This window comes from Drosophila nasuta, chromosome 3, assembly GCF_023558535.2.
Source record: "Drosophila nasuta strain 15112-1781.00 chromosome 3, ASM2355853v1, whole genome shotgun sequence".
Taxonomy (NCBI): Eukaryota; Metazoa; Arthropoda; class Insecta; order Diptera; family Drosophilidae; genus Drosophila; species Drosophila nasuta.
Window position 1 is genome coordinate 19,611,995 of NC_083457.1, and position 16,946 is coordinate 19,628,940.

Consider the following 16,946-nt stretch of genomic DNA (forward strand, 5'->3'; position numbering starts at 1 on the left):
TTAAATAATGGATTTATAGCTCCATGAAGAACACACTTGGAGCGCAGAAGTATATACAGTTTTTGTATGTGTAATTGTAATTAATGAAACATTATACATATATGTATTAATTATACTATAAACTATTTTAAAGAATTTTAAATAAATAAAATTTATGTTAAAGCGTTTAAATACAATTGTAAATTAATCTATTTCATGTTATTATAATTGTAAATATTTAAATGTTGTTATTACATTTATTTGACTCTCACGTATGATTTTGATAACTTTTTAAATTGTGGATTCGTTTTTATGATTACCAGTTATATAACTTGAATTCATTTTTAGTTTTTCATTTTGTTATATTTGTACTATTGATTTAAATTTACTTCTTTATTGCTTTTAAACTGATTGCATAGATTCTAAATTAAGTTTCTCTTCTCTTTCTGTTTACTAATATCTTGGAATTATTAATTTAAATTAATTTAAATCTTTTTAGGGCCTGTAAATTCAATACCACTTTGTTCACATTTTAAATTCATTATTCTTAACACTGTAACACAACCGATGATTTGGTTAAAGAGCTCGCTCCTCCAGTCCAGGCTCAACCACGCCCAGAGGCGTCAACTGCAGCGCAATTCCATCGTCAATGTTGACTAAAGGTCGCTTCGAGTTTAAGGTGAACTCAAACTCTAGGATAAGCAGTGAGAGAGCCAAGCGTAGCTGAAGCTGCGCAAATTGCAGTCCAATGCAATTGCGGGCTCCGGCTCCAAAGCCAAACCAAGTGCTCTGCACTTGTAACGAGTCTCGTGGACTGCCCCAACGGTCGGGATTGAAGCGCTCTGGCTCTGGGTAATACTCGGGATCGTTGTGTATGGCATGGGTGGGAATGATCAGAAAGAGTTCCTTGACCAGCGTATACTTCAGATGATCTGGCACCGCATAGTTCTCGAGGACACGTCGTTGTATGTACGGTGTAATGGGATGCATACGCAGTGTTTCGTTTATGACATGACCCATTAGTGTCAGGGATTGAATGCACTCGTAACTGAGATTGTTGTTATGCTTTGCCATCACCTCTTTGAGTTCCTGCCTCACCTGTGACTGCACTTCGGTATTGACAGCCAACTCGTAGAGAGCATAGGACAATGTGTTGGCTGTCTGCTCATATCCCGCCTTCAGGAAGACAAATGCATGGGCGGCCAGCTCATGCTGCAGATGGGCATTTAACTCCTTGTCTGCCTCGTACTCGTGTGTGGTTAATTCGAGTGCTTTGATGTCCAGCAGCAGTTGCAAATAGTCCTGACAGCGCACACCGGACGCTTCACGTTGCGCCACAATGTCCTCGAGCAGCGTGAGGAAATAAACTTCCGCCTCTTTCGGTGTGAGGCGTAAGCGCAATCGGCGACAGAAATTGGGAAACCGAATCATAATTAGATTGAGCAGATAGCCATGTTTGCGTGTGCTCAACACCAGTTCAGTCATCTCCTCAAATTTCTCCAGTGGATACTTTTTTCGGTGCTCGGCATTCAGACCAAAGACACAGCTGGCCAAGGCTGCGATAACATAGCGTCGCATTAGCTTCTGTATATGAAGTGTGGTGTGTTGTTGCTTCATCAGCGTGGTACTGACCACCAAGAGCAGCTGCTCGGCCTCCTCGTATAGACTGCCATAGAGCCAGGCCATGCGATCGCGCTCAAAGCTAGGATCAAGCTTTTGTCGCATCTCCTTCCAGCTGTTGCCACGCAAGCCATACAGATCACCCGACAACGGATCCGTTTTCTGATTGCAGTAAATGCCGCGATCATTGAAATTCCAGAAATCCTTAACCATGATCTGACGAATTAGCTCCCGATCAAGGATCAATGCTCGGGGTTGCAACAAGGCGTAGAAGCCACAAAAGGGACCGCTGCCCTTGAACTTGTTGTAGATGGCCGTGTAATGGGCCGATTTCATGGCATCGGTGCTTAAGCTCTGCGTGACTAGTTGCTTCATGATGGGCCACAATTTTTTGGGGCGCTCATGCGGTATGCCGAGATAGCGCCAATAGTCACGCTGATAACGGAGTGCCACAATCAAGAGTAGGAGAAGGCAGAGCACGATAATGCCCAGAATCATGAAAATTATCCACATATTTTGCATTTTGATGGCAGTTACAAAATCGGGCTATAATTATGAAAGCGAATGCGAAAACAACCGACACATGTGTATACTAAGTATGTAAGCGGGTTATTCACAATTTTTTCGGCCAGTGAGTGATTCTTTATGCCCGGAAATTATTCGTAGTCACTCACTCACACTCACACTCATACACTTGCACTCGTATTCGTATTCGTATTCGTATTTGTAGTCGCACTCGTTAGCAGTGATCTAATGTCGAACCGCGGTCGCGTTCTCAGCGACAAGTTGAATCTGTTACGTTCATTACCAACCCGTGTTGTTCGACTGACTGCAATTGAGAAATACATATTTACGACATGCTCCAAACAGTCGTGTTGCCGCGTCTCGTCGCGTCTCCTCGCGTCTCATTGGGAGCTTTTCATATATTGCTGGCTGCGCTACACTAAAGTTATTGCTGCTTATGGATTGAGTTGGCTTCAATTGCTAACCGGCTTAAGTGTGGGCGTTCGTCTGAGGCCAGGTTGAATAGTCATAAGTAGTTGAATATCCGTCTGAGTCTCATGTGTAGGATGAATCAACAATGTGAATGCGAATACGAATGCTTGCGAGTATAATCAAAAATAATCCAATTGGTGCGTCTAATTTAAGTTAAACTCATTGTAGGGTATTTTGCTAAGTTTACATAGCCGATCTGTTTATAGTATATAACAAGCTCATACAATTTAAAGTTCATTTTCGTTTGTTATCAGCTTTTATTTTCATTAGTTTTTTTTTTGGTGTAGATAAAAAAGCAGTTGAAATTCCTATTTTATTCTCGTTGAGGTGGGGTTATCTCAATAAAGTTGCACTGTGCAAAAAAAATTAGTGTGCTCTATGACTAAATGTACACACACATTTTTGACGATTATCGAAGTTCGCTAACATATTATTTAAATGTTGACCTTTAATATATTAAAACCTAAAATATTCCAAAAATTTCCAATGACAATCCAATTCAACTTATTCTCCAAAGTCCATTTAATCTCGATTCATTTAATAGAATAGTCGGAGCTTTTTTTTTTTTACCATGCATTTGTTTTGTAAAGCCGCTGAATTTCACGTCTAATTAGCGGTCTAATGCTACAACAACAATAACAAAGTCAACAATACAAAACTCACACACAAAAACGTAAAAAAACCAAACAAAACACAGTCACATAAATAAACAAAATAAAAGCTGTTAAACTTTTTCTGTACTAAGTGCTTATATTGTTGTTATTGTTACAGCCAATATCCGTGCTCGAAATCTAATCAAATGCCATATAATGATATCAACAAGAAAGCTTTGGTTGGGTATGCTCGACTCTGGGAAACGTATTAATCACAGTTTTTTATTGTTGTTGATTCACTTAAATATATGTCTCACAATCATAGAATTCCATTTTTTTTAAATATTTAACATTTTTTACGACCACATTAAAATTTAATTTATAATATATAAAAATTTGTAATGCTTAAAACTTTTTTTTTTGTTACCCTGTGTTGCAAACTTGCCAACCTACGACACTCATTAAGTGAAATGGTAATTTCAATTGGTGGATAAACGGAAAATGTTGACCTTCCGCTATACAACACTACGCTACATAAAAGAAGTTTAACTTAGCCCTGGAAAATATTTCCAAAAACGAGCTGCTAAAAAACATTTAAATTTTTTTAAAGTTCTTTATCAACTTCATCTTAATTTTTTATTTTATCATCAAATTTGTTGTTTCAAATCAATCTTATTTTTATATTTTTTCAGCAAATTTGTTTACAAAAGAAAAAAAATTATTTTTATTATGACTAATATAATATTTAAAGTTTCCTGATAATTAAGAAGAAAAAACTCTTAAGGTTGCGCATACATTTGAAAATTCTTTAAAAGTCATTATGTGGATTTATTTAATAATAATAATAATAATAGAATTTTCATTCACTTAATTTATTTAATTAAATTTAGCTATTGTCTGACAAAAGTGTATGATACTAAGAAGTAGAAATTATCAAGATTTCATTAACAACTTAAGATAATTAAATTAGAAAACTATGTTGTGAAATAAATGCAGCCTCATAGACTTCACCGTTTGAATTGTGCGTTGACATATTAGGCAGTGAATGAATACTAATTTTGTCGGACAGTGTAATTTTTATAATCCTCTCAACTGATCAGCTGTTTATAAAAAACATGTTTGTCATAGTGACTTTGTTTGTGCTTGCTCATGTTTAAAAGAATGAACATTTTGCAGAAAGCTATCAGTTTATTCGTGAATTTCTCCACTTGCACATGAAACCCGTAGACCAGTAAAAGACAAAGATGGATATTGGAATAATACTGCTGAGTGCAGTCCTCGGACTGATTGCTTATGTGTTCTATTTAATGCGTAGCAGTCTGAAGCATTGGCAGAATCTGGGAATACCATGTGAGGAGCCTCATCTGCTGATGGGAAATTTGGAAGGCGCTCGGGTGAAACGTTCCTTTCCAGAGGTCTGGCTGCGTTATTATGCTAAGTTCAAGGGAACGGGACCTTTTGCTGGCTTCTACTGGTTCCGAACTCCAGCTGCATTCGTCTTGGAACCCTTTTTGGCAAAGCATATTTTAATCAAGGATTTCAATAAATTCACCGATCGAGGATTCTTCCATAACCCTGAGGACGATCCATTGTCGGGGCAGCTTTTCCTTTTGGATGGTCACAAATGGAAATCCATGAGAAATAAGCTCTCATCAACATTTACGTCTGGTAAAATGAAATTCATGTTTCCCACAGTCGTGAAAGTCGGCGAAGAATTCGTTAAAGTTTTTAACGATACGGTTACAAAGAGTTCAGTAATTGAAGTGAGGGATCTCTTGGCTCGGTTCACAACGGATGTGATTGGAACTTGCGCTTTCGGTATTGAGTGCAGTAGTCTCAAGAACCCGGATACAGAGTTTCGATTGATGGGACGTCGAGTCATAACCGAGCAGCGTCATGGCTTACTGGGAATTATAATAAGGAATTGTTTTCCAAAATTCGCACAACGCATACGCATGAAAATGACTCCTGCAGATATCGAGGAATTCTTTATGGGTATCGTAAAGGAAAATGTTTCGTACAGAGAGAAAAATAATATACGGCGCAATGATTTCATGGATCAGTTGATTGACCTGAAAAACAATCGCTTATTGAAATCTGAGACGGGCGAGAGCATGAATTTGACCATAGAAGAGGTAGCTGCCCAAGCATTTGTCTTCTTTACCGCTGGATTTGAAACCTCTTCAACGACAATGGGATTCGCGTTATATGAACTAGCTCAGCGGCAGGACATTCAGGATCGAGTGAGGAAAGAGATTAATGAAGTTCTAGCCAAGCATAATGGAGAGTTAACCTACGAGGCTCTAAAGGAGATGACCTATCTAAATCAGATTATATCGGGTAATGACGAGTCAATGTGCTCTAAGGCGTAAAATTATAAAAATATTATTGTATAATCTCTAGAAACTCTTCGTCTGTGGACTGTTTTGCCTGTGTTGAATCGCGAATGCCTGGAAGACTTTGTTATACCAGGCTATCCGAATTATGTTATCAAAAAGGGGATGGCAGTTATAATTCCCGCTGGTGCGATGCATCGTGACGAGGCGCTGTATCCCAATCCGAACGAATTTAATCCGGACAACTTCGAACCCGAGCGAGTGAAGAGCCGTGACTCTGTGGAGTGGCTGCCATTTGGTGATGGACCTCGCAACTGCATTGGTATGCGATTTGGAGAAATGCAGGCTCGCATAGGTCTAGTGAAGCTGCTAACGAAGTTCAGATTCTTGGTATGTGAGCAAACGCCTATCCCCATTAAATATGATATTATGAGTTTTCTGGTGTCAAGTGCTTCGGGTATCCATCTAAAGGTGGAGAAAGTGTAAACGGCTACAAACTCTATTGTAATTATATATAGAAATAAAAATTACGTAAAAATGTATTTTTCGAGGTATTTTAGAATTTTTTCGCATTCAATGTAATGAATACCCAACCTAGACCCTAGAAAAGTGAATTGGGCTAGGTCGGGACCGAGTACTCTCCCTTCCCTGAACTGAGGATGACTCATAATTTTGTTGCTTTCGAGCATGACAAAACTAAATGCTTGTTTTTTGTCCAGTAATGTTTTTCGCTCACACCTGTTACTGCGTTCACAGAAATTTCTGACTGATAAGAACTTTGTTATATAGCCGAGTGGGCTGATTGCAAAATAAACAGGGTGATTGAACTGACATTGAATGTATGCATAAAATTCACCAATTTCGAATATAAAAAGTAAGAAAGTTACAATCGAGTGTGCATCCGCATTTAATACATGTAATGTAAAAGCAGAGCAGTGTGGCATTATCGTTAAAATATACCAAATTAATATACCGAAATGAATATTTAGTATATCGATATATGTATGTACTACTACACTCAAAGTTATAATGAGTTATAATACGCTTCTACCTCATGAGTGGCGAGTATACAAATAAAATCGAATTTTTTATGAAACGTTTATAATTTCGTAATTTTCGGTCATTTTAAAACATTGTTTTATTTAATTCACCCTGTCGCATACTTTATGTTTGCCAGGCATTGCCAAAATTAGCTTTCTTATCATAAGTGCTCCAATTGCTAATCGTAGAGCTGATATAAACAATGTTTGTCATTCTGGCGACAAGCAAGTACAAGCAATCTGCCTTTAAAACAGCTAAAATTTTATAGAAATTCTCAGTAGCTTGCGGAGCTCGGAGATTTACAGTAAGAGCTCAGTGTTTCTTTTGGAGTGACCATGGGTGTAGGGTTGGTGCTACTCACAGCCCTGCTGGGGCTGTTTGGGTACGTCTTTCACCGCATGCGGAACAGGATGCAGTACTGGCAGAAGCTGGGGATACCGTGCGGAGAGCCTCATCTTCTATTGGGCAACATGAAAGAAGCTCGTACTACACTTCCCGTCAACGAAGTTTTCTTGAAGTATTACAACAAATTCCGGGGCATGGGACCATTTGTTGGCTTCTATTTTTTCAATCGTCCGGCAGTGTTGATAATGGAGCCATTGTTAGTGAAGCAAATATTGATTAAAGAATTCAACAACTTCACGGATCGCGGCTTCTTTAACAACCCTGAGGATGATCCCCTTTCTGGTCGTTTGGTGCTACTCGACGGACACAAGTGGAGGAGCATGAGGCATAAACTATCATCGACATTTACCTCTGGCAAAATTAAGTTCATGTTTCCCACAGTTGTGAAAGTGAGTCATGAATTTGTCGATGTTTTCGGTGATATGACGGCAAAGTCATCGATTGTGGAGGTCAAGGAGTTGCTAGCGCGGTTTACCACAGATGTTATTGGAACTTGTGCCTTTGGCATTGACTGCAGCAGTCTCAAAGATCCCGAGGCTGAGTTTAGGGTTATGGGACGGCGTGCGTTGAGTGAAATGCGACATGGTCGCCTTGGAATGGCATTCCTATCTAGTTATCCTGATTTGGCTCGACGATTGCACATGAAGATGACACCAGATCACATTGAAAAGTTCTTTTTGCGCATTGTGAAAGAGACGGTTACCTTTAGAGAAGAGAACGGCATACGGCGCAATGATTTTATGGATCAGTTGATTGACTTAAAGAACAACAATCTATTAAAGTCAGAGACTGGAGAGAGTATGAATTTAACCATTGAAGAAGTGACTGCTCAGGCATATCTGTTCTTTAATGCTGGCTTCGAAACCTCTTCCACCACAATGGGATTTGCACTGTACGAGTTGGCTCAACATCCCGATATACAACAGCGAATGAGGAATGAAGTGAACAAGGTGTTGTCAGCGAATAATGGAGAGCTAACTTATGAAGCACTAAAGGATATGGTTTATGTTAATCAGGTCATATCAGGTAAATACTTGTTATTTAAAATGTCTCTTCTTGATATTCATTTCGAATATTTTATCATAGAAACTCTTCGTCTTTACACTGTGCTTCCAATACTGAATCGTCAGGCTCTTGAGGACTACGTTGTGCCCGGCTATCCGAAATATGTCATCAAGAAGGGCATGCCGGTGTTAATTCCCGCTGGTGCCATGCATCGGGATGAGAAATTGTATCCTAACCCGAATTGTTGTTGTTAAACAGTGAATCTGGTATCTTCTTGCACGTGGAGCGCATTTAAAGGATGTCTTGTCTTCAAGACTATACTCAATAGCTAAAGTTATTGTTTTATTTAGTTCTTGACAAGTCGTTGCTGCAATGGTTTTGTATTTCTTTAACGAGCTTTTTATCTTATTCTGGTTTAGAAATTTGTTAAATGCAAACAGGATCAATAAAAATTATTATCACATTCTCCAACTAAATTAACTCTGTTATACTTTCGCTTAAAAATCTTTTATAGGTATAATATGCAATTACCACAATAAAGCTGATAGCAAACCACAAAAAATTGTGATTACTGACATTTTAAGACTTATCAATCTGGTTTAGGGCTAATTATATCGTTATACGTCAAGTAATTTTTAATTCTGCAATATTAAAGCAACGATCAAAGCTTATCAAAGACAACATACTATTGTATTAATTATGCATTTTAAAAATAAAGTAGTAAAAAGAATTAAGTTGAGTACATGAACTTTTTCAATTAAAAATACATTAATATTTAAAATACATTAATTTTAATATTATTTGAAAATCTGCAACTATAATAATATAAAATGATAGTTACGTTTAAAAGATACAAATTCTTTTGTTGGAGATCTTGAAAAAGGGTGTTTGCAAATATTTCAAGTATGCACACGAAAGATGCGGGCAGAAACGGAAATTTTTATTTAAGTTTGGTATAACTAAAAGTATTTACGCACATAATATGTACATTTGTATTTGTATAACTTGTTATGTTCAAGCTTGAACAGTTTTATATGAATTAAAAAAAGAAAGAAGTGCAGATATATGTAGTACTACACATTCTTAAATTATCTGGTTTCATAAATGAATTTTACTAATTAATCTTTTTTTTTTCAAAACTTAATTCTATACGAGTGTTTTTTCATCTATAAAATTGTGTTACGAAAATTAAATAATCAACAAAGCTTTTAAAGCGCCATGAAGCTGAATTAGCGCCATCTATTGCTCATAGCAACAATCAAGTTAGAAATTGCATCAGATAGATAGATTTCATATTTTTATTTATTATAATGTGAATATTGGACAAAGGGTGTCACATTAGTCAATAACTGTTCAAATTACGTTTGCTTTATTTATACTAAAATTTGTAGATTTACTTCTAAGTAATCGGCATGTTGCGATGTAGAAATTATTATCAGAGTGACATTGCAAGCTTTAACTGCCTTTAAAAATACTGCGCCCATCGGAGAGGCTCTCAGTAGTCAACAGCGGTTCATTGACTTCGCACACGGGTCGTGCTGCGTTTTCATTGCTTGAATTTGTTTGATATATATTATAATAATAATAATACTAGTTGTCGAAGACTCAATATCATGGGAATCGGAATTTTGTTAATCACAGTGTTGATAGCCCTGCTTGGCTATCTTTTTATAAGACTTCGACGCAGCCAGCAGTACTGGCAAAACCTGGGCATACCATGTGAATCACCACATCCAATATTGGGTAACTTGAAAGGCGTTCACTCTACGCGCTCGTTTACTGAGATCTGGCTGGAATATTATTCTAAATTTCGAGGAACAGGACCTTTTGCTGGCTTTTATTGGTTCCTGCGTCCAGCAGTTTTCATATTGGAGCCGTTCTTGGTGAAACACATTCTTATTAAGGATTTCAATAAGTTCACGGATCGAGGATTCTTTAACAACCCCGAGGATGATCCATTGTCTGGGCAGCTCTTTCTTCTGGATGGCCATAAATGGAAGTCGATGAGAAATAAACTTTCGTCTACATTTACTTCTGGCAAAATTAAACACATGTTTCCCTTGGTCGTGAAAGTTAGTGATGAATTCATTGATGTTTTCGGCGATATGGTTGCGAAATCCGAGGTTGTTGAAGTAAGGGAGCTTTTGGCACGATTCACTACAGATGTTATTGGAACTTGTGCCTTTGGCATTGAGTGCAGCAGTCTCAAGGATCCCGAAGCGGAGTTTCGCGTTATGGGCAGAAAGTCTTTAACAGATTTACGCCATAATATATTGGGCATCATGATGTTAAACAGTTTCCCCAAATTTTCGAGACGTATACATATGAAAATGACTCCCGAACACATTGAGAAATTTTTCCTGCGGATTGTGAAAGAAACAATCGCAATTAGGGAGCAAAACAATATTAGACGCAATGATTTCATGGATCAATTGATTGACCTGAAGAACAATCGTTTAATGAAATCAGAGACTGGGGAGAGTATGAGTTTGACAGTAGAAGAAATTACAGCGCAGGCTTTTGTGTTCTTCAGTGCTGGATTTGAAACGTCCTCGACTACAATGGGATTTGCGTTATACGAACTGGCTCAGCGTCAGGACATCCAGGATAGATTACGTAAGGAGTGCAACGAGGTGCTGGCAAAACATGATGGAGAGTTGACCTATGAGAGTCTGAAGGAAATGGGATACCTCTGTCAGGTTATATCAGGTAAGTTCTACTTGATTGAGAAGAAGTCGGTTATTTATTATCAGAATGGCGTTCTTTCGCTTTAGAAACTCTCCGTCTGTGGACTGTGCTTCCTATACTTAACCGCGAATGCCTTGAGGATTTTGTTGTGCCCGGCTATCCGAATTATGTCATCAAGAAGGGCATGCCGGTATTAATTCCCGCTGGTGCCATGCATCGTGATGAGAAGTTGTATCCTAACCCGAATGAGTTTAATCCAGACAACTTCGAACCCGAGCGAGTGAAGAACCGTGACTCTGTGGAGTGGCTGCCATTTGGTGATGGACCTCGCAACTGCATTGGAATGCGATTTGGAGAAATGCAGGCTCGCATTGGTCTTTCCAAGCTCATAACGAAGTTTAAATTCTCTGTGTGTGATCAGACAACTATACCCATCAAATATGACGTAAAGAGCTTCCTAATTTCAAGTGCTTCGGGCATCTATTTGAAAGTGGAGAGAATTTAATAAATGTGCTTACGAAGTGTATACATGTGAATATAATTACTATATAGTTTTGTGCTGCACACGCAATTATGTTTGGCCTAATGCTATTCAAGCGATGCTTGGGTTATGGATCATTGGTCAACTGTTCAACAATAAAATGTATATAGATAAAGTTGTACTTAAAATATTATAGTATATGACATTGCCTGAAGAATTTTAATTTGTTTATTCTTTAAATACATATGTATTTGTCGAAAGCTCACTCACGCTCTTTGCAAATGATAATTGAGCACAGAGAGAGCAGAACTAAAGCTTTATAAATCTCTCTCTCTCTCTCTCTTTCTCTCTCTCGCATATATGGAGAGCGATAATTGATACATAGCGTCGTCTAACCAGTTGAGTTTTTCTACTACATTGTCAACTGGTTTGACATTGTTGTTTGTATTCTTTTTATGGCTGTGTGCTTGAAGAACATTAGAGCTATAGCATAAATTGATAAATACACCCTTTTAATAAATAGTATTATGAATGGGCATTGAAAGTCAAAGTATTTCAACTCAATTGCACTTTTCTCACTGCAGCAAATGTTCTCTTTGTCTAGACATTTTTTACAATTTGTAATAGATATTTTATTGCAGTTCTTCCACCCGCAGTTTGAACCCGCCCTTTGTGTGCAGTAGAAATGAATGATTCTCGAATTGCATTCGCTGTGGCGTTTCGTCAGCGAAACTGAAACGAAAATTACGCAACAATGCGATGAGACCCACAGCGACTTTGATGCGGCCAAATCGCATCCCAATACAAATGCGAGGTCCTTGACCAAATGGAATAAAGGCACAGCTGGGACGCTGTTGGATGGCCTCGTCACTGAAACGTTCTGGCTGAAACTTCTCTGGCTCCGGATAGTACTCGGGATCGTGATGTATGGAATAGACGGGAATGATGAGCTGTGCCCCAGCTGGCAGATAATGATGCGGATGACCAGGCACTTCATAGCGAGCATTGGTGCGGCGTAAATGCTCCGTGGCAACGGGATACATGCGAAGGGTCTCTGCAAAGCATTTTTGTAATATTTGCATTTCGTAAAGAGTTTTTAATGCTTACCAGAAATGACCTGTTCAAGATACTTCATTTTCTGCAATGCTTCGTAGGTGAGCTCACCGTGTTCGCCATGCTGAGCAATTGCCTCCTCAATCTCCCCACGCAGCTGGCTTTGTATATGCTCGTCGCGTGCTAGCTCATACAGAGCCAAGCTTAAAGCTGTGGCTGTTGTCTCAAATCCAGCCACAAGAAACACGTACATCTGCGCGGCAATCTCATTGAGAGTCAATCCCTCCTCCGTGTTTCCCGCCTCGTACTTTTGTTTCATTTCCAGCATAATTCCCACGAAATCATTGCACTTAATGTTGTGTTCTTCCCTGTACTTGATAGTGTCCTTCACGAGGCCCATGTAAAAGGCCTCCACATCAGCAGGCGTGCGCTTGAGATGAAGCTTTAGACTGAGCTTGGGGAAGAACAAGCAAAAGATGTAATCATAACGCTTCTTCAGCATAGCATTGAGACCCATTTGCACAAAGGGTGCCTTCGGATCCCGCAGCCCGTTGCACTCTAGTCCAAATATCGCAGTTCCTATCGTATCCGATGTATAGCAGGCCAGCAGCTTGGTAACCTCTAAGGAAGCAGCTGCTCCGCTGCAGCGCTCCTTTAGCACTTTGACTAGTTCCTGAGCCGTTCGGGTGACTGCTGGAAACATAAGTTTCATTTTGGCTCCACTGAAAATGGGAGTCATTCGTGGTCTCAGGCTGTGCCACTTGGGACCATCAACAGCGAAGAGGTGGGCGGACAATGGATCATCCTGCTCATTGTAGAATAGTCCGCGACTGTCGAAATTCGTAAAGTCTTTAATGAGTATGCGTTTCAATAGCTCCATATCCGTTATGATGTAAATGGGTGTCATGAGGAAGTATGCCCCCACATAAGGTCCCAAGTGTTTGTACTTCAGATATAGCCTTTGCATTATCTGTGAGGTATGTTGGGTCACTCTCCAGCCCCACATGTTGCCCACTATGGGCAGGGGAGGTTCGTGGGCAATGCCACGACGCTTCAGATAGGAGAAACGCCACTTCATCCATATGTAGAAACTGATACAGACACCCGCGGCTAGGTAAATCGAGACGAACATTTTACTTCAACAAATTAACCGAAACTGTTTGGCAGTTGTCTTAGCGCAAACACATTTATAGTCCATCGTGTGGTCCGTTGACCAGGTCAGGACATCAATTAAAATTTGGGTTTTTGGTATTAAGTATAATAAACAAGTAAGATAGCTGCACATTTTAGCTGTAGTAGACCCTTCACTTTTATTTTTTATTATGGGAGTCATAAACAAATTGTAACTTGCGTTCAAATAAATGATGGAAAGATTAAGATATTCTTACTCACACAAATGGTAGACATATAAATGAACTCAAGTTGAAAAAAAAAAACAAAAAAAGTATCTAAGGTGTATACATGTACGAGTAGTAGTATCTATGATGTAGGCTTTAAGCAGTTTGGCGAATATTATGGAATTGGTAGGAGATATTACGATTATTCAATGTCTGTATCTTTTACATAAGTAGTTCCTCAGTTCAGAGTATATATATTTACGGACAGATTCAGAATACATACAATCATGTGCTCGGAGATGTAATAGACTCATATTTATGTGTTTAAATTTAAGGGTCTAAAAAATTCAGCGCGTGGATTTAGACGTCTTACTTATGGTACCTTAGACTAATAACGACTATAAAAATGTACCTAATATGCATTGAGAGCACTAATTATGAGCTTGTGGGTCAACGTAATTGTTTGGAACTTATGGAAATTATTAAAGTTAAACGACAATACTTTGAACCTTCCCGCGACTACTATCTTACCGTTTTAGTTTTATTAAATGATAGGTATTTTAAATATATGACCCTTAAAAACGTTTTAAATTCCTCTAATGTTTAAAATATAAAATTATATTAATTGTTATTTATTTATTAAGTATTGCGGTTGTAATTTTAATACATCGGTATCTCAGATTCTATAAATGATTGTTATTACTAATTAATTCCAATTCCAGGCATTGTTTATTATTTTTTATTTTTTCGCACATTTCAAATATGAACTCAAATAATGTTTGATGTTATGTTGTTTTGTATATTCGTGCACGCTTAACAATTTATATAAATTTTCAAGTATACCTTAAGGATTAACTTATAGGTAAGTAGTAATTGACTGTTAGTTACGCACATTGAAATTGTTTTTCAAAAACTTTTAAGTTATCAACCAAATCAGCAAGAGTAGCATAGTCAACTACTTAGTTTAATTCCATAGCTTCTGTAGTCTCTGAGATATAGGTTCGGATACGAACGTAAAGTTCAATAGTCTCGGTAGTTGACTTTGATCAAGGGTCCGACACTAATTTTTAGTTTTTTAAATAATTTCTATTTCACAATTTAGAAAATACTTGAGCAGAATCCATTTTCATTTTTCAAATCATAACGAATACTCACATTAATATATTGTGTGTTATAACGCCATTAGTAATAAAACAAAGATAATCATATTTTCAAACAGCGATATATAAAGAATTTTAATATTAGTAATTTTTTATTTTACTAACAATGTTTTTTTTGTTTTAATTTACGAATTATTTAAGAGTGTAATAATAATATTTTGTTAAAAATTCTAAAATCTTACCTTATGTGATAATAAAATAAAACGAAACGAATAAAACTTTAAATACTAAAAAAAGTAAAAATCAAATTTTTTTTTAACAAATGACAATGTTAATTATATCTTTTCGACCTTAAGATGAATGCCATTTTCAGCAGATAACAATATGTTTTTCTTTACAAATTTAATAGGTACTTGTGTGGTTGGTGAAACAGAAAACTTAAAGTCCTTAATCAGATGGCCCAGACCTACACAAGTCTGCATTAGGCCAAAGCGCGAGCCAATACAGTTCCGAGGACCATCGCCAAAGGGCAGCCAAGTGCAAGATGGCCGCGCCTGGATCGCAGATTCCGTGAAGCGTTCTGGCTTGAACTTCTCTGGTTCCGGATAGATATCGGGATCATAGTGTATGCCCAGGGCAGGAATAATCACAATACTGTCTTTTTCAATGTAATATTTGGGATCATCAGGTGAATAGTCCGAGTTGGCCTTCCTCGTTAGATGAGCCAACACGGGATACTTGCGGAGGGTTTCTGTACAAAGAGTGATTATTAATATTCATAAAAATTTAATAAATTAGTTAAACTACTTACCCATAACGACCTGCTCTAAGAGTTCCATTTCTTTGATATTATCATAACTAAACTCATTGTTGTGCTTAGCCAGCACTTCTTTGATTTGCGCTCTAAGCTTGTCCTGAATATCCTGATGGAGTGCCAGTTCATAGAGGGCAAAGCCCATAGTTGTGGAGCTCGTTTCAAATCCGGCGACGAAGAATATGAAAGCCTGGGCAGCTAATTCTTCAAACGACAGACCATCCTCAGTATTTCCCACCTGATGCTTTTGATACATTTCGATGAGCATGTCCATGAAATCATTGCGTTTCTCCTTCGACTTCAAGCGATAGTCAATTGTTTCTCTGACAATGCGAGTATAGAAATCGTTAACGTCTTCGGGTGTGACCTTCAGATGGAGGCGACGCGACAGTTTCGGAAATCCGAATATAATGAAATCCAAGAGACCATAATAGCGAGTCTCAGTCACCGCACGTTTGCCCATCTCTACGAAATCTGCATTCGCACCACGTTGGCTATTGCAATTGAGACCAAAGGCACAAGTTCCAATTACATCGGCAGTGTAGCGACCGACCAAATCGGTGATTTCCAACTCCTTGGCTGATGGCAACTTCTCGTTGAATACCTTGGACATTTCTTCGGCCACTTTCAACACAATGGGCAACATGTGCTTCATCTTACCCGATGTGAAGGTGGGTGAAAGCTTGTGCCGTAGATGACGCCATTTTTGACCTTCAATGGTGACTAAAGTTGCCGACAAGGGATCGTCTTTTTCATTGTAGAATATGCCGCGATCCTCGAAGTTGTTAAAGTCTTTGATTAACACGCGTTTGGTCAGCTCCAGATCGGTGACGACAACAGTATTCGTAAAAAAGAAATAGAGGCCAGCGAATGGACTGCCGCTATTCTTGTACTTCAAATAATAATCCTTGAAGATCACACTAAATTGACGTTTCGATGGCCAGTCTCCCATGTTTCCCTTGGGAAATGTGGGCTCATCGTGTGGAATTCCTCGACGAACCCAGTAAGTGTACCGATTACGGGCTGCGTAATATAGCAGCCCGAGAATAATACCAATTAACGCTATAATCAACATTTCACGCCCCGTTGCAGACTGAGTTTATTTCAGGCTCAGCACTTGATATTTATACTCCGAAGCTTTCATGAAAGCTTTTATTTATTAGAGCGACAATCAATAAGATAGTACTGAATATCGAATATGGGGGATTGCTCACAAATATTTGTAGCTTGTATTCTAATAGTACATATAATTTCAATATTGTTTTAATTGAAAAGTTTTTGCTACAGTCGAGTGTGCTCGACTGTGAGTTATCCGATATAGTACCACATTAAAAATATACCATATGTTAGATGGCACAATATACCAGATTGTCAGCCAAAGCAACTAAGTAGGCGTTTTTGCCCATACAAAAGTATTTATTGAATAACTTCTTTATCTGATCGCAATTAAATTTTCAAGAATCACAATTAGTAAAGTTGCTATTGTATTACTAAAACT

At 38.2% G+C, this 16,946-nt stretch overlaps 6 protein-coding genes across 6 annotated transcripts; 3 read left to right on the plus strand and 3 right to left on the minus strand.

Annotated features, from left to right (window-relative positions):
• Positions 1-43: 43 nt before the first annotated feature.
• On the minus strand, positions 44-2,419 carry LOC132788386 (probable cytochrome P450 317a1). The gene has a single exon (XM_060795808.1). It carries the CDS (start codon positions 2,119-2,121, stop codon positions 556-558), a length of 1,566 nt encoding a protein of 521 aa, XP_060651791.1. The 5' UTR covers positions 2,122-2,419; the 3' UTR covers positions 44-555.
• A 1,959-nt stretch (positions 2,420-4,378) lies between these two features.
• LOC132788393 (probable cytochrome P450 6a21) lies at positions 4,379-6,066 on the plus strand. Its single transcript, XM_060795815.1, has 2 exons — positions 4,379-5,528; positions 5,592-6,066. The coding sequence occupies exons 1-2, from the start codon at positions 4,433-4,435 to the stop codon at positions 6,008-6,010; spliced, it is 1,515 nt and encodes a 504-aa protein (XP_060651798.1). The 5' UTR covers positions 4,379-4,432; the 3' UTR covers positions 6,011-6,066.
• A 767-nt stretch (positions 6,067-6,833) lies between these two features.
• Positions 6,834-8,516, plus strand: LOC132788397 (probable cytochrome P450 6a21). The gene is made up of 2 exons (XM_060795819.1): positions 6,834-7,996; positions 8,057-8,516. Exons 1-2 carry the CDS (start codon positions 6,901-6,903, stop codon positions 8,227-8,229), a joined length of 1,269 nt encoding a protein of 422 aa, XP_060651802.1. The 5' UTR covers positions 6,834-6,900; the 3' UTR covers positions 8,230-8,516.
• Positions 8,517-9,487: 971 nt separating this feature from the next.
• LOC132788392 (probable cytochrome P450 6a21) lies at positions 9,488-11,282 on the plus strand. The gene is made up of 2 exons (XM_060795814.1): positions 9,488-10,684; positions 10,750-11,282. Exons 1-2 carry the CDS (start codon positions 9,589-9,591, stop codon positions 11,166-11,168), a joined length of 1,515 nt encoding a protein of 504 aa, XP_060651797.1. The 5' UTR covers positions 9,488-9,588; the 3' UTR covers positions 11,169-11,282.
• A 216-nt stretch (positions 11,283-11,498) lies between these two features.
• On the minus strand, positions 11,499-13,342 carry LOC132788416 (probable cytochrome P450 6a23). The gene is made up of 2 exons (XM_060795837.1): positions 12,252-13,342; positions 11,499-12,198 (listed from the first exon to the last, which is right to left on the minus strand). The coding sequence occupies exons 1-2, from the start codon at positions 13,327-13,329 to the stop codon at positions 11,777-11,779; spliced, it is 1,500 nt and encodes a 499-aa protein (XP_060651820.1). The 5' UTR covers positions 13,330-13,342; the 3' UTR covers positions 11,499-11,776.
• Positions 13,343-14,831: 1,489 nt separating this feature from the next.
• LOC132788395 (probable cytochrome P450 6a23) lies at positions 14,832-16,529 on the minus strand. The gene is made up of 2 exons (XM_060795817.1): positions 15,446-16,529; positions 14,832-15,385 (listed from the first exon to the last, which is right to left on the minus strand). Exons 1-2 carry the CDS (start codon positions 16,521-16,523, stop codon positions 14,970-14,972), a joined length of 1,494 nt encoding a protein of 497 aa, XP_060651800.1. The 5' UTR covers positions 16,524-16,529; the 3' UTR covers positions 14,832-14,969.
• Between the last annotated feature and the right edge of the window lie 417 nt (positions 16,530-16,946).

Excerpts from the sequence above, each read along its gene's own strand:
- LOC132788393 (XM_060795815.1), top strand. The coding sequence starts at position 4,433 with ATGGATATTGGAATAATACTGCTGAGTGCAGTCCTCGGACTGATTGCT. Across the intron at positions 5,529-5,591 it reads TCTAAATCAGATTATATCGG|AAACTCTTCGTCTGTGGACT; the intron begins GTAATGACGAGT and ends TATAATCTCTAG.
- LOC132788386 (XM_060795808.1), bottom strand. The coding sequence starts at position 2,121 with ATGCAAAATATGTGGATAATTTTCATGATTCTGGGCATTATCGTGCTC.
- LOC132788392 (XM_060795814.1), top strand. The coding sequence starts at position 9,589 with ATGGGAATCGGAATTTTGTTAATCACAGTGTTGATAGCCCTGCTTGGC. Across the intron at positions 10,685-10,749 it reads CCTCTGTCAGGTTATATCAG|AAACTCTCCGTCTGTGGACT; the intron begins GTAAGTTCTACT and ends CTTTCGCTTTAG.
- LOC132788416 (XM_060795837.1), bottom strand. The coding sequence starts at position 13,329 with ATGTTCGTCTCGATTTACCTAGCCGCGGGTGTCTGTATCAGTTTCTAC. Across the intron at positions 12,199-12,251 it reads TCTTGAACAGGTCATTTCTG|AGACCCTTCGCATGTATCCC; the intron begins GTAAGCATTAAA and ends AATGCTTTGCAG.
- LOC132788395 (XM_060795817.1), bottom strand. The coding sequence starts at position 16,523 with ATGTTGATTATAGCGTTAATTGGTATTATTCTCGGGCTGCTATATTAC. Across the intron at positions 15,386-15,445 it reads CTTAGAGCAGGTCGTTATGG|AAACCCTCCGCAAGTATCCC; the intron begins GTAAGTAGTTTA and ends CTCTTTGTACAG.
- LOC132788397 (XM_060795819.1), top strand. The coding sequence starts at position 6,901 with ATGGGTGTAGGGTTGGTGCTACTCACAGCCCTGCTGGGGCTGTTTGGG. Across the intron at positions 7,997-8,056 it reads TGTTAATCAGGTCATATCAG|AAACTCTTCGTCTTTACACT; the intron begins GTAAATACTTGT and ends ATTTTATCATAG.